This window comes from Macaca mulatta, chromosome 20 (genome assembly GCF_049350105.2).
Source record: "Macaca mulatta isolate MMU2019108-1 chromosome 20, T2T-MMU8v2.0, whole genome shotgun sequence".
Lineage (NCBI taxonomy): Eukaryota > Metazoa > Chordata > Mammalia > Primates > Cercopithecidae > Macaca > Macaca mulatta.
In genome coordinates this window covers 79,398,739-79,412,947 of record NC_133425.1, presented here as the reverse complement: position 1 = coordinate 79,412,947, position 14,209 = coordinate 79,398,739, and the positions used below count along the sequence as shown (strand labels likewise).

At 53.8% G+C, this 14,209-nt stretch overlaps 1 protein-coding gene across 2 annotated transcripts in view; it reads left to right on the top strand.

Annotated features, from left to right (window-relative positions):
* The first annotated feature begins 3,993 nt into the window (after positions 1-3,993).
* SLC38A8 (solute carrier family 38 member 8) overlaps positions 3,994-14,209 on the top strand; it is a 35,204-nt gene continuing 24,988 nt past the window's right edge. The window contains exons 1-5 of one of the 2 annotated variants that reach the window (XM_077986974.1): positions 3,994-4,255; positions 4,431-4,504; positions 4,913-5,103; positions 10,575-10,773; positions 14,021-14,162. In XM_077986974.1, coding sequence (XP_077843100.1) covers positions 4,915-5,103; positions 10,575-10,773; positions 14,021-14,162 — 530 coding nt within the window. In that variant the 5' untranslated portion in view covers positions 3,994-4,255; positions 4,431-4,504; positions 4,913-4,914. The other variant, XM_015126703.3, reaches the window with a different exon arrangement.

The following is a 14,209-nucleotide window of genomic DNA, read 5'->3' as shown; positions in this document are numbered from 1 at the left end:
CACCTGAAGTCCGGAGTTCGAGACCAGCCTGGCCAACATGGTGAAATCACATCTTTACCAAAAATACAACAATTAGCTGGGCATGGTGGTGCACATCTGCAATCCCAGCTACTTGGGAGGCTGAGGCAGGGGAATGGCTTGAACCCGGGAGGCAGAGGCTGCAGTGAGTCGAGATTGTGCCACTGCACTCCAGCCCGGGCAACAGAGTGAGACTCTTGTCTCAAAAAAAAAAAAAAAATTCTGATGCCTAGTGCCACCCCGGGCCAGTTTAATGTGCAGCTCTGCGGGTGTGCCTGGCATCTGGAGTGTGAAAAGTCCCAAGGCAGTTCTTGCATAGCTAAGGTTCAGGATTCTGTTCTAGAAGCTCCGAATTGGGCCCAAGTGAAAACGGAAATTTGGATAATGGAGTATGGCACACACTTCCTTTCCAAGCTCAGCAGCTGCCACGTGCCACTCCCGGGCTGTGCGCACCTTCCACGGGCCCTCCTGACGGCCCCAGAGAGCAGGTGCCTGTGTCCTCCCATTTCGCAGGTGACCCGAGGGAGGCTCGGGCCTGAGACCCCAGAGCCAGGGTGACGATACCATGTGCTGCAGCCGGCTAGCTCCTGAGGCCTGCCCTTATCTGTTCTCTGGAATTTTCTGGGTTTGTTTTTGTTTTGTTTTTTGTTTTTGAGATGGAGTTTCACTCTTGTCGCCCTGCCTAGAGTGCAATGGTACGATCTCGGCTTACTGCAACCTCCACCTCCCAGGTTCAGGTGATTCTCCTGCCTCAGCCTTCTGAGTAGCTGGGATTACAGGTGCCCGCCACCACGCCCAGCTAATATTTGTCATTTTAGTAGAGACAGGAGTTTCGCCATGTTGGCCAGGTTGGCCTTGAACTCCTGATCTCAGGTGATCCGCCTGCCTCTGTGTGAGCCAGAATTTTCTATCAGACATGAGCAGAAAGGTCTGGGGAAACTATCAGAGTCCACTTTGTTGTGAAAGTTCCTAAGCCTGTCACCTGATACAGACTCTGAGGGAGGAAGGGAGGGGTCCTCAGGAGCTCCCTTGGTGGGGTGGGTCCCCACACCACAGGGGAGAGAGGCCACCCCGTGCTGGGCTTTCCTGTGCAGGGTGCAGTGTGGGCCACGGCCGGCAGCATCCACACGGGCACCTCTGTGTGGCCTCCTTGTGCTCCTGCTGCACTGGAGCCAGTGTCAGGTCTGGGTGGGCTGGGCCGACTAAGCAGAGGGTGGCCGCCCGCCCGCCGGCCCACCGGCTGCAGATGGGGCCCAGCAGGGAAAGGTCACGCAGCCCTGTGAGGCCGGCAGAGAGTGGATATCAAAGCTCCTCCGAATTAAGAGGTTTTCCCCATTGCCTGGAATTTCACAGCCCAGTGGCCAATTTCTAAGTCATGCACGTTAATGGACCACTAATGAGGGACCCACCGGCAGGGACAGGGAAGTGTCCCCCCAGCCCCAAGTGGAGATTAAGGACTACAAAGCCCCCAGCCGCCCTTTATCTCCTTTCTCAGGAGGCTGGATGTGGGGGGAGTGGGACTGACTTGGCCTCTGTGGCAGGCCGGGGAGAGCTGTGTGAATACTCCGTGTGGCCCCCGCCCTCTTGCAGCCTGGGCAGTGCACAGGCCCTGCCTGCAGTGTCACCCGCAGCCCCCGCCTTCCCTGCTGTGTCCAGTGCCATCTCCACACGGTTTAGTGACCCTCCAGCAAGTGAGACACAGAGTTTAAGCCTTTTCCCAGCTCAGCGCTGACGTAGGTCTCTACCCTAGGGAACCCCAGTCCCCTAGGGCCCTTCCCGGGAGCACTGGCTCATGCACCTGCCACTGGAGTCTCCACTTCCCAGAACATCCTCCCAGCCCTTCACCAATGGTGCACAGACATTCCCTCAGCCCCCACACCTCCAGGAAGCCCCTCCAGATTCACCTTCATTCTCGGGTATCATAGTCCAGTCCTTCTCCCATTGGGCTGGGGTGGCTTGTCTCATCGTGAGCTCCCCACGGGACCGTCCTCTTCTCTGGAGGAGCCTTCTCTTTCACCTTTGAGCTCCAGTGCCTGCATACAGTAGGTGCTCAGTCAATCAGTGTTTGTTGAATGACTGATGAGAACTCAGATCTCAGATGTGAGGGGTGTAATGGGCTGGATGGTGGCCCCCAGTAGACATATTTATGCCATGTCCTGGAGCCTGTGACTGTTACCTTATTTGGAAAAAGGGTCTTTGCAGATATAATTAAGGATCTTGACATGGGATCATGTTGGATTATCCGGGTGGGCCTTCCTGAAAAGAGAAGACGGAGGAGAAAGCGTGGGAAGATGATGCTGGCAGAGACGGCAGCGATGCAGTCACAAGCCAGGGAGTGCCTGAGCCCCCAGGAGCTGGAAGAGGCAGGAAGGATCCTCCCTCCATGGCGTCCAGAGGGAGCATGTCCCCATTTATACCTTGACCAGCTTCTGGCCTCCAAGACCGTAACAGAATAACTTTCTGTTGTTCTAAGCCCGAGTCTGTGTTGGCAGCCTCAGGAGCCTAATACAGGGGAACAATCAAACGACGCTCCCTTTCCTTTCTTTTCTGGCGTCTGTGTTTTCATTCATTCATTCTCTCACACACTCACTCATTCAGGCACTGTCAGAATCCTTGTGGGGCCGGCGGCCCTGGGACATTGCAGCCTCTGAAAGGAGCCTGACTCAGGGTGAATCCCAGCCTTGTTGCTTGTCAGCTGTGATGCTGTGAGCCACGTGCTCCACCTGCCTGAGCCCAGTTCCTGCTTGGTGCGGGGTGGGAGTTGGGGTGAACAGTGGGGACACGCGCTTGGGAATCCACGTGACCTTATCCAGGCCGGGTTCTCAGCAGCACACTTAAGCAGCAGTGGCGTCAGTGCCATCCGGGTCACTGTCCAGCCTCGAACTCCGGGACTGCAATCCCGGCTCCCTTTACTTGCCCCTGCTGAGAAGCCAGCCACCGACTCTGATGGTTGGGCATTCATGGAGCAGCCGTTGTGTGAGCCACAGAGGTTGGAACCTGCCAGCTCATCAGAAGGTGACAGGAGTCAGGGGGTTGAGACCGTTAGAAACCACAGGAAAAAGAAGCCTTTGGGGATGATCTGGTGTGGGACAGATAAGGACTGATTAGATGCAGCGGGGGACTCTGGGCATTGAAAATGTTTAACTGAAAGCAGTGCTTCTCAACAAGGGGCCGAACCAGCAGCATTGGAGTCACCTGGGAACCCGTTAGAAAGGCAGGTGCCCCGGCCCCGCCCCCGACCCGGAGCTGCTCAGTCAGAAACACGGGTTGGGGCCTGGTGGTCTGTTTGAACAAGCCCTCCGACGGATTCTGATGCAAACTGGCGTTTAAGAATGCAGGTGAGAGGCCGGGCGCGGTGGCTCAAGCCTGTAATCCCAGCACTTTGGGAGGCCAAGACGGGCGGATCACGAGGTCAGGAGATCAAGACCATCCTGGCTAACACGGTGAAACCCCGTCTCTACTAAAAAAAAATACAAAAACTAGCCGGGCGAGGTGGCGGGCGCCTGTAGTCCCAGCTACTCGGGAGGCTGAGGCAGGAGAATGGCGTAAACCCGGGAGGCGGAGCTTGCAGTGAGCTGAATCCAGCCACTGCACTCCAGCCTGGGCGACAGAGCAAGACTCCGTCTCAAAAAAAAAAAAAAAAAAAAAAAAAAAAAAAAAAAAAAAAAGAATGCAGGTGAGAAGGAGCCTGGGTTCCGGGAATAAACAGTCAAATTCCAGATCTGACCTGCATGTGCCAGCATTTTCCGGAACGGGGCCGTCTCGGATATTCTGGCCCCTTAGCTAACCACGTATCAGTTTGGAGAGATGTCTCACTACTCAAGCGTGGCCTAGGGACCAGCAGCCGCCGCCGCCTCCAAGCTTTCAACAAGCCCCGTGGGTGACTCCTGTGCATGGGATTAGCTCTCAGGCACACCTGCTGGAATTGGGCGGAGGAGGTAAAGGAAGCCACGTTGGAGGCAGCACCTGCAGACAGTGGAGCCTGTTCTGCAGCTGAGGAGGCTGGGCTCAGTGCGCTTTTCACACCCCTTCCCTTGGGCTGGGGGCCTCGGAGAGGCATCTGAGGTTGGAGGTGCTGCAGAAGCTGCCATGAGATCATGGTGCCTGCTCCCCGGCCCCATGTTGCTACTAGCTGAGCTCCCTGTCACCCTCCAGGGCAGCTGAGAAAGCTCCACCCCCGGGGCCGGGCCTGCAGGGGGCTGGAGAGAGGCGGGAGTCGTAAGCCTTCCTTGCTCAGGTCAGAAGTCTCAAAAGCTGCAAATTCTTGGGACCCATGGCCCTGACCACTTGTTGCTGTCCTCCTAGGTGTGGAGGGGCCTGACTCTGACACACACTAGCTAGGGCTCCTTTAATTAATGACTCACCCACCCCTCCAAACTAGAATCTTCCTTCTCCCACCCCTCTGGCCCCAGGAAATGCAGCTGAGCCACCTGGAGTGAGCCTGAGTCCCATCCCCAACAGCCAAGGACTGTCTGGCACCTTAAAGGTTGGATTTGGTGGTCAGGACCAGGGACTGGGGCTCTGTCTGTACAGAAGTTTGGCTGGAAGCAAAGGAGGTGGATGGGAATGTGGGGAGAGAGGATTGATGGGGATGAGGAAGGTTGGGGGTTTGGGAGAAGAGAGAGGGGGGAAGGGTGAGGTGGTTTTGGGGTCTAGCGGGAGGGCAGGAGTGAGAATAATGTAGGTAGGGGATGGGGGAGAGGAAGGGGGACCAGAAGTCACAGGCAGATGCATGCAGCACCCTTTGGAAAGGGGGAGCCGCTGCCAAGGAAGCGGGCGAGAGCGGCTCAGGGAGCTCTCACTGAGTTGGGGAGAGAAATAAGGATACCTAGAACTTAGGGAGGGAAGAAAGCGTGAAGGTCATGCTTTCTCTCCACCGTTCTGCTGCCTCTAGCCATGGAGGGACAGACCCTAGGAAGCAGAGACCTTCCAGAAAAGTCTCACCCTGCCGCGGCCGCTGCCACTCTGTCCTCAATGGGTGCCGTCTTCATCCTCATGAAGTCCGCGCTGGGAGCTGGCCTGCTCAACTTCCCCTGGGCCTTCTCCAAAGCGGGCGGCGTGGTCCCTGCCTTCCTGGTGGAGCTGGTAAGTCCCCGGGGAGTGAGTCTAGGGGACGGGTACGAGGTGGCTTTGGCTTTTCTGGGTGGGGTTCTCTGCATTGCTTCTGCGGAGTTGCGTGTCCTGTAAGCTATAGCTTCGGGGTTTTAACTGCTATCCTGCTCAGCTAATGAGGGGAGAAGATAATCCCACTGTAGCCCTGGGGCGAGAATATCCCCTATGGGCCCCGGTGATGTCTGATACACAGCTCCTGGGATGGAGCTAGAGGCGTCGCAGCTCCGTCTGTGAAGTGGACATTTCACCCGGGAAGGAGGCTCTCTGGGCACCCTGCCTGGTCAGCTGCTCTTTCTTGCCTGCTGGTCTCAGCTCAAAAACTAAAGCTGAGCCAGGCATGGTGGCCCACGCCTGTAATCACAGCCCTTTGGGAGGCCAAGGTGGACGGATCAGCTAAGCTCAGGAGTTCAAGGCTAGGCTGGCCAACATGGTGAAACCCTGTCTCTACTGAAAATAAAAAAATTAGCCGAGTGTGGTGGTGGGCACCTATGATCCAAGCTACTCAGGAGGCTGAGTCAGGAGAATCGCTTGAACTTGGGACGCAGAGGTTGCAGTGAGCTGAGATTGTGCCACTGCACTCCAGCCTGGGCGACAAAGTGAGACTCCATCTCAAACAAAAACAAAGCTGGACTGCTGTGTGCAGATTGAGCCGTTAACTGGTGTGACACCCCCATACTCCCCACGCAGAGCCGGGCCAGCCTTGTTTGGTGTCGGATGTTCGGCTCTTCTGCCTGCCAGGTGCAGAGCCGGGATTCCCTTCTGGGGAAGCGCGGACGCCGCGCTCTTTTTGCTGTGGGAGAGCCACTCATGAGCACAGCTTTATTTTCTAAGATGCTTTTCCCCGTGGCTGATGGAATGAATTGCTACATTTTGTGGTGAGCTCTTTGGCGGGTTTCATCTCACATGTTTTATAGCAGCTGGTGGATAATGGCTGAGTTCCAACTGTGTGCCCTGAGGCTCTTCGTGTCTGTTTGGAAACTGCAGTGTCGGGTGTAACCCATGCCACCCCTGGCATTGGCGAGCGCCTGCCCCGTGCCTGGCCTAGGATGGACGAGGCAGTGCGGTCCCTGTCCTCATGGAACTTTGTTCTAACGGGAGGTCAGACAAGATGCATGTCATCAGCTTCAGATGGTGGATCATGCCGGGAGGGTCATGTGTCTCTGGGGATGGGGGGATGATACAACACAGTGTGGTCAGAAGCCTCTCGGAGGAGGTGACCTTTGCACTGAGCCCCATTGGAAATGGTAAGAGCTTCCTGAGGTGCACGTGAGGGGGCGGCACGCCTGTGTTGGGACTAGTGCGTCAGGAAGGCTGCCCTTACGGCAACGAGGGAGAAACCGGATCTCAAGCCACAGAAGGCCCAGGGTGAGGCAGTCGGGGCTTGGGGGTAGGGCTGTGGCCAATCCCTGGGTAGCAGGAATGGCCATGAGCCAGAGAAGGGGGATCCCTGCTCCGTGAGCACCATGCAGGCATCTCCTGCAGATCTTGCTGAAATCAGATGCTGGCCCTGCAGGGCTGGATAGGCCTGAGACCGCGTTTGTGACTTGGCCCTGAGCAAACGGCTGTTTCGTTTTGCTTAGGATGAGCTCGAGATCCCTTCGCTCAGCACACTTGAGAAGGAAACCCGGACATGAATAAGTGGAAACTCATGGCAGAGTAGAGGAGCCAGGCTGGCTGTTGACAAGCTCCCGCCACTCCAAGTTGTTCCTTCAGCCTCCAGGGCTGCCGGGGAGATGGAGGTGGGCTGGGGTGATGTCACTGAACGACGGAAGATTTGGGGGAGGCTGCTTCCCTCCACTTAGCTTGTGAGGCTTCTGCATGGGGAGCATTTAAACGTGAAGTCAGTGGGCAGAGGTTGGAAGCCTGACTCATTAGGGTTGGAGGTTTAGTGACATTTGATGAAAACAGTCTAGGGCCATACCACCCTGAATGCACCCGATCTCATCTGATCTCACTAAGCAGGGTCAGGCCTGATTCGTACTTAGATGGGAGACATTTGATGAAAATGGACAAACCCCCTCTTGGGACCTATGGAGGGGCTGGGTCTGGCACGGTGGCCGGGGCTCCTTGCAGTTCTGCTGCCCGGAGGCTCAGTCCCTCTTGTGGTGACCGTATCCTTCAGGGATGGCTCACCGTGAGTCTCCCTGCACCCACACCTTCCCCTGCCTCTTTTTTTTTTCTTTTTTTTCCTTTCTTTCTTTTTTGATAGTCTCACTCTTGCCCAGGCTGGAGTGCAATGGCGTGATCTCGGCTCCCTGCAACCTCTGCCTCCCAGGTTCAAGCGATTCTCCTGCCTCAGCCTCCCTCCCGAGTAGCTGGGACTATAGGCACATGCTACTACGCCTGGCTAGTTTTTTGTGTTTTTAGTAGAGATAGGGTTTCACTGTGTTGGCCAGGATGGTCTCGATCTCCTGACCTCATGTGATCCACCGCCTCGGACTCCCAAAGTGCTGGGATTACAGGCATGAACCACAGCACCCGGCGCCCCTGCCTTTCAACCACAGATGTTTTCTGAGTGTCTGCGTTTGTCAGGTCCTTCTCTGGGGCAAAATAGAAAAAAGGACACTGCCCAGTCTTCACGGAGCTTAGAACCTGGGTGAGAGGGCATTGGAGAAATCCCTCAATATTTTAGAATTGGATGTGTCCGTTTCCTGGGGCTGCTATAACATTACCACAAAAAGGAGGGCTTAGAACACTGGAAATGTATTTTCTCACAGTTCTGGAGGTCAGGAGTCTGACATGAAGGTGTCAGGAGGGCCTCGCTCCCTCCAAAGGCTCTTCCAGCTCCTGGTGGCTCCAGGTGCTCCTTGGCTTTGTGGCCGCATGACTCCAATCTCTGCCTCCTCCTCCTCTGTCTCTACAAGGACACACCTCATTGGGTTGAGGACCCACCAGATCCAAGATGACCTCACCTCAAGATCCTTAATGACATAGGCAGAACGGTTTTTCACTTAGGTTTTCCTTGTGGACATCTGCAAAAACTGTTTCCAATAAGCCACATTCACAGACTCGAGGGATTAGATGTGGAATGCTCAACCACCATGCTTGGCTAATTGTGATCTATTCAGACAATGGCCTGTTAGCAAAAAACAGAAGCAAGCTGCTTGTGCGCACGATACGGATCAATCACACACGCGTGGTGGAGTGGGAGGAGCTGGGAATTACGTAAAGGTGGAAAATACTAGACCAGTGGGGATGGAAAGGAGACAGAAAGGGGACTTGTGGGACCGTCCAGGGTGTGGTGATGTTCTGCCTGTGGGTAGAGGTTTGGCTGGCACATGTGCATTGTACATCTTCCAGCAATACACTTAAGATTTTGTGCATTTTTATATGTAAATTTTCACCCCACAAGAGAAAAGGCCTGTGGACAAACAAACATCAAGCTCTAATGCTTGGTAGGCACGCCAGAGTATTCCACGGTACGTACACCGGGATCTGCAACTTGCTTCAAAATGCTAATCCATTAAGATGGATGGCCACACAGAGGCATGGGTGGAAGGGTAGAGAAGTCAAAGCAAGTACAGCAAGCTGTCATGGGGAAGTCGGGTGGTTGCCCACAGGGGGTGTTCACTGTAACATTCTTGCAACTTTCCTGTACATCTGAATTTTTTTTTTTTTTTTTTTTTTTTTTTGAGACGGAGTCTCGCTGTGTCGCCCAGGCTGGAGTGCAGTGGCCGGATCTCAGCTCACTGCAAGCTCTGCCTCCCGGGTTTTTACGCCATTCTCCTGCCTCAGCCTCCCGAGTAGCCGGGACTACAGGCGCCCGCCACCGAGACAGAGTCTCGCTCTGTCCCCACTCGCAGCTCGGCGCGATCTCGGCTCACTGCAACCTCTGCCTCTCAGCTTCAAGTGATTCTCCTGCCTCAGCCTCCCAAGTAGCTGGAATTACAGGCATGTGCCACCATGCCTGGCTAAGTTTTGTATTTTTAGTAGAGGCGGGGTTTCACCATGTTGGCCAGGCTGGTCTCAAACTCCCAACCTCAGGTGATCCACCCGCCTTGGCCTCCTGAAGTGCTAAGATCACAGGCATGAGCCATAGCACCTGGCCTGAAAATTTTTTATAATTTCGGAAAAAGATTTTAAAAATACAAAAGGCCGGGCGTGGTGGCTCACACCTGTAATCCCAGCACTTTGGGATGCCAAGGCGGGCGGATCATGAGGTCAGGAGATCGAGACCATCCTGGTTAACACTGAAACCCCGTCTCTACTAAAAAATACAAAAAATTAGCCAGGTGTGGTGGTGGGTGCCTGTAGTCCCAGCTACTCAGGAGGCTGAGGCAGGAGAATGGCTTGAACCCAGGAGGCGGAGCTTGCAGTGAGCCGAGATTGTGCCACTGCACTCCAGCCTGGGCGACCGAGTGAGACTCCGTCTCAAAAAATAATAATTAAAAATACAAAAAAAAAATTAGCTGGGTATGATGGCATGTCCCAGCTACTCGGGAGACTGAGGCAGAATTGCTTGAACTTGGCAGGCAGAGGTTATAGTGAGCTGAGGTCATGCCATGGCACTCCAGCCTGGGTGACAGCTAGACTCCTTCTCCAAAATAAATAAATAAATTTAAGCTGAAAAAGAGGGAACACCATTTCTTTTCTTTTCTTTTCTTTTTTCGTTTTGTTTTTTTAGAGGCAGAGTCTTTCTCTATCCCCCAGGCTGGAGTACAGTGGCACAATTTTGGCTCACTGCAACCTCTGCCTCCCAGATTCATGAGTAGCTGGGACTGCAGGCACCACCTGCCACCATGCTCGGCTAATTTTTGTATTTTTAGTAGACAGGATTTCTCCATGTTGGCCAGGCTGGTCTCGAACTCCTGACCTCAGGTGATCCACCCACCTCAGCCTCTGAAAGTGCTGGGATTACAGGCATGAGCCGCTGTGCCCAGCCGGAACACCATTTCTGGAGCACTCATGTGCTGAGCCGAGTGTGTCACAGGCCTTGTTCGTCCTGATGTGTCACAGCAGCCCTGCAAGGGGGCAGTGCTACCCCCCTTTCACAAATGGAAAAGCAGAGGTTGCCAGCCTGCCTCATGCCACACAGCAGGTGAGCGGTGGTTAGAACCTGAGCCCAGCTGTGCCCGCTCCACCTCGTGTTCCAAGCCACCGTGCCTACTGCCTCTCTACCCACAGGCCAGGCAATTTCAGGAGAGTAATTTAAACTCTGGGTTTCTGATGTATCACTTGTCCGACTGGGGCAGGATGGTCTCAGATTCCCAGGTTCACAGCCTAGAGCCAGTGAGGCTGCCAGAATCAGCCTGCTCTGCAGCTCTGATTTCAGGATGGATGAGGGGGGGTGGGGGTGCAGTGACACAGCTGGTAGAACACCTCCCATGCTGGCAGCAGCCTTGGCGTCTGTGGACAAGAAGCCATGTGGAGAGTGTGCCTGAGGGGTGGTTGACTGGGGGTGGGTGGGCTGTGGGCACACCCCAGTTCCAGGTCCTGCTCCGCAGGTCTCCTTGGTCTTTCTGGTCAGCGGGCTGGTCATCCTGGGCTATGCTGCTGCTGTCAGTGGCCAGGCCACCTACCAGGGCGTGGTCAGGGGGCTCTGTGGCCCCGCCATCGGGAAGCTGTGTGAGGCCTGCTTCCTTGTCAACCTGCTCATGATCTCCGTGGCCTTCCTCAGGGTGATCGGGGACCAGCTGGAGAAGCGTAAGTACTTCTGTGGGACTTGGGGTGGCCCAGGGTGCTGGACCTCTAATGACCTCTTGGGGTTTCCAGTTGATGAGCAGGACATGGGGCACTGGCCTGGGCCCTGAGGGACAGCAGAGGCTGAAACCACACTCTTGTTCCTAACATGGTGGGGAAGGGAGGCTCAGCATGGATAGTCACCAGTGGGGTGAGAGTCATGGGCACACAAGCGCATGAGAGAGGTTGTGGCTGCAGTTAGGATGTCCAGTGGAGATAAGTCGTTTCACAGATGAGGAAATGGAGCCACCAGTAAGCAGCTCCTTCTGAGAGAGAACCAGTAACACCTTTGACTTTGGGATGACTGTGGCTCTCAGCCCTCAGGCAGACCCGGCCTCTAGTTCCCAACTAAGATTTTCCCTCTAAGCACTGCTTTAGCTGCATCTTACCAACTTTGAGATGTCCTATTTTCATTTTCATTTGACTCATTTCTCATGAATGGAAAATGTAAAATATTTGCTAATTTTCACTGTGGTTTCTTTGACTCATGAGATGTTTAGAGCTGTGGTGTTTAATTGCCACCTGGGGAGTTTTTTCGATTCCTTCATGGTTCCTACCTTAATTCACATCATGGTCAGGGAATCTGTCATTTCTGTCTTTTGAGATCCACTGAGACTTGCTCTGTAGTCCAGCACATGGTCTGGCTGTCTTGGAGAACATTTTGTGTGCTCTTCAAAGAATGTGTACTCTGCAGTTGCTGGGCGCAGTGTGCTGGCAATGTCCATTAGGTCAAGGCAGTCAACAGCTGTGTTTAGATCTCCCATAGCAACCATATTAATCTTTAGTTCTGTTCCTAAGAAAAGGATGTTAAAGGATGTTAAAATTGCCAGCTGTAATTGCAGATTAGCCTGTTATGTCAAGCTTCATGCTTCATGGTCTTTGAAACTCTATCCTTTTATTGTTATGAAGTATTCTTTATCTCTGGTATTAAATCTGTCTTCTCTACTATTAACGTAGCCACTCTAGCATCCTTAAGACTAGTGTTTGTATAGAAGTTAGTTCTCTTTTCATTCTTTTACTTAGAATCTAACTGTGACTTGGATTTTGTTTTTTGTTTTTTGTTTGTTTGTTTTTTAACGTGTTTATAATTCCTTTTTGCAACACCAGCCTGAGAATGGCTTGGGATTTTAAAATGCATTTCTTGTAGGCAGCATATCGTAGGGTCTTGCCTTTTTATCCAGCTTGACAGTCTCAGTCTTCTGATTGGAATGTTCAGACTTCTAATTGGAGTGTGATTGTTGATAGGGTGACATTTAGTCTACCATTTTGCCATGTGTGTGTTCTGTGTGTGTTTTGATCCTTGAAGCAAAAGGCCCCTGACTGGGGAGGGGGGTTATTGAGATTGAAGGCTGCTGTGTCTTGGTAAACACTATCTTATACCAAAAAGAAGTGAGATTGGCGTATCTGAACCTCTTAATGGGTAAGTGGGCACAAAAACATTCTGCTCACCAGTGGCAAGTAGAGTTCGTCTGCAGTTTCAACTCCAGTGAACTGGTAGTGTTGCTGTGTTAAGAGGGATTCTGAGCCTCACTGGGAACAGAGGCCCCTGACTAGTCAGAGGGCAGATGAGGATATGGGCCACCCCAGGTCTGGGTGGATTGACTGTGGTGGAGAGAGCGTTCTTGTGTATATCTGGTTAGATATTTGAGGATGCGTCTCTGTAGGGAAGGCCAAGCTTCTGAGAGGGAGTGCTAGATAGAGGTTGGAGTGCTTGGGGGAGTCATGGCATGAGGTACAAATGGCCGTGTCTTTGGTGCCAGAGATCTCAAGCATCCAAGAACGCTAGGTTTAGGAAGGAGCTGGTGTAGTCCTGCTGTTGGCCCTGAGGATCCTGGCTATGGGAGGTCCAGATGCAGACAAAAGGGCCTGCCGCATCCCACGCTGCCTAGGTCTAAAACCCGCCTGGGTGCAGTCCTGGGGCGTGTGCATTCCCTTGGCATCTTTGGCTGTCCCACGTGGATGCTGCTGTGACCATCTGCTTGTGGAACCTTCCCCTTCATCATTTTGTACACATGAGCTGTTCTCACATGCATTCATTTTTCACACGGCTCCCCTTGTTGAGTGAGATCAAAGAAGCATATATGACACCTCAGTGCCAACGACCTCCGAAATGAATGAAGACATCTCAAGCTGCTCAGCCTCCCACCTCCAGTGGTTGCAGGGGCCACCTCACCCACCCAGGTGGTTCCCAGTGGCTCCCACCTCCAGCCACCCTCCCACTCTCCTGTGCTTTCCCCTCCCCCATCTGTCTTGTCTCCTAGAGGGGTTCCAAATCATTCATCCCACTGTGGCAGAATAAAAATGGCCCCCGATTCTTTGGTATTCTTTCCATGGAGAGGTTAGTGGAGCTTGTGTCCCTTGCCTTTGAATTAGGTGTGCCTGTATGGCTTTGTCCAACAGTGTGTGGTAAATGGGACGCTGCGCCAGTGCTGGGCCTGGCCTTTAAGAGGACAGGCAGCTTCTGCCTCTGTCTCTGGGATCCCTCAGCTGCCAAGGAAGAAGTTGGAGGCACCTGCTAGAAGGCCCATGTGGAGAGACTCCCAGACTTCAGGGAAGGCCCGGGTGTACCCACCAGGCACCAGGTGTTGGGGGGAGCCATCAAGGGCCCTCCAGACCAGCCCCACTGCCAGCCAGAGACCCCCAAACAACCCCAGCCAATCCTATATGGAGAAGGATTGGCCAGCCTGGCCCTGAACTTAATTCTCTACCTACAAGCTATGACTTGTTGTAATAAAGTGGTTCTAAGCCACTGTGTTTGGGGTCATGTGTTTTGCTGCAACCATGGGAACCTGCTATTCTGATGGACAGCAGCCTGGTGCTGCCTGCACAGTGACCAAAAATCTACTTCAGGCCCCCATTTGACCCCAGATACCGTTGAGTTCCTGAGCAAAACAAAAAGAGGCTTTCACCAGAATGTAAGAGGCATGAGGGTAGATGGCTTGTCGGGTCATCGCCGCATCTCGGGCCTTAGAGTAGTGCTGGCTGTGGGAAAGAAGCTCAGTGAATATTTGTTGAATTAATTCATGTGTCAGGTTTTGTTCCTGTGTGGGGCACGTGACCTGTCTCCATCTCACTTGTCATCCGATCCCTGGGCTCCTGGGGCTGACTGAGGGTGGATGTCCAACCCCACTCAGGGTTGAAGGGCCAGGCAGGAGCCAAGAACCCACGGCGTTTGTGCTCTGTGGCTCAGCTCTCCCCGTGTCTCTGGCAGTGTGTGACTCCCTCCTGTCTGGCACCCCGCCCGCCCCGCAGCCGTGGTACACAGACCAGCGCTTCACCCTGCCCCTGCTCTCCGCGCTGGTCATCCTGCCCCTATCCGCCCCACGGGAGATCGCCTTCCAGAAATATACAAGGTAAGGCTGGGGATGCTGCCCGGTGGGGGCCCCCACCTTGCTAAGTG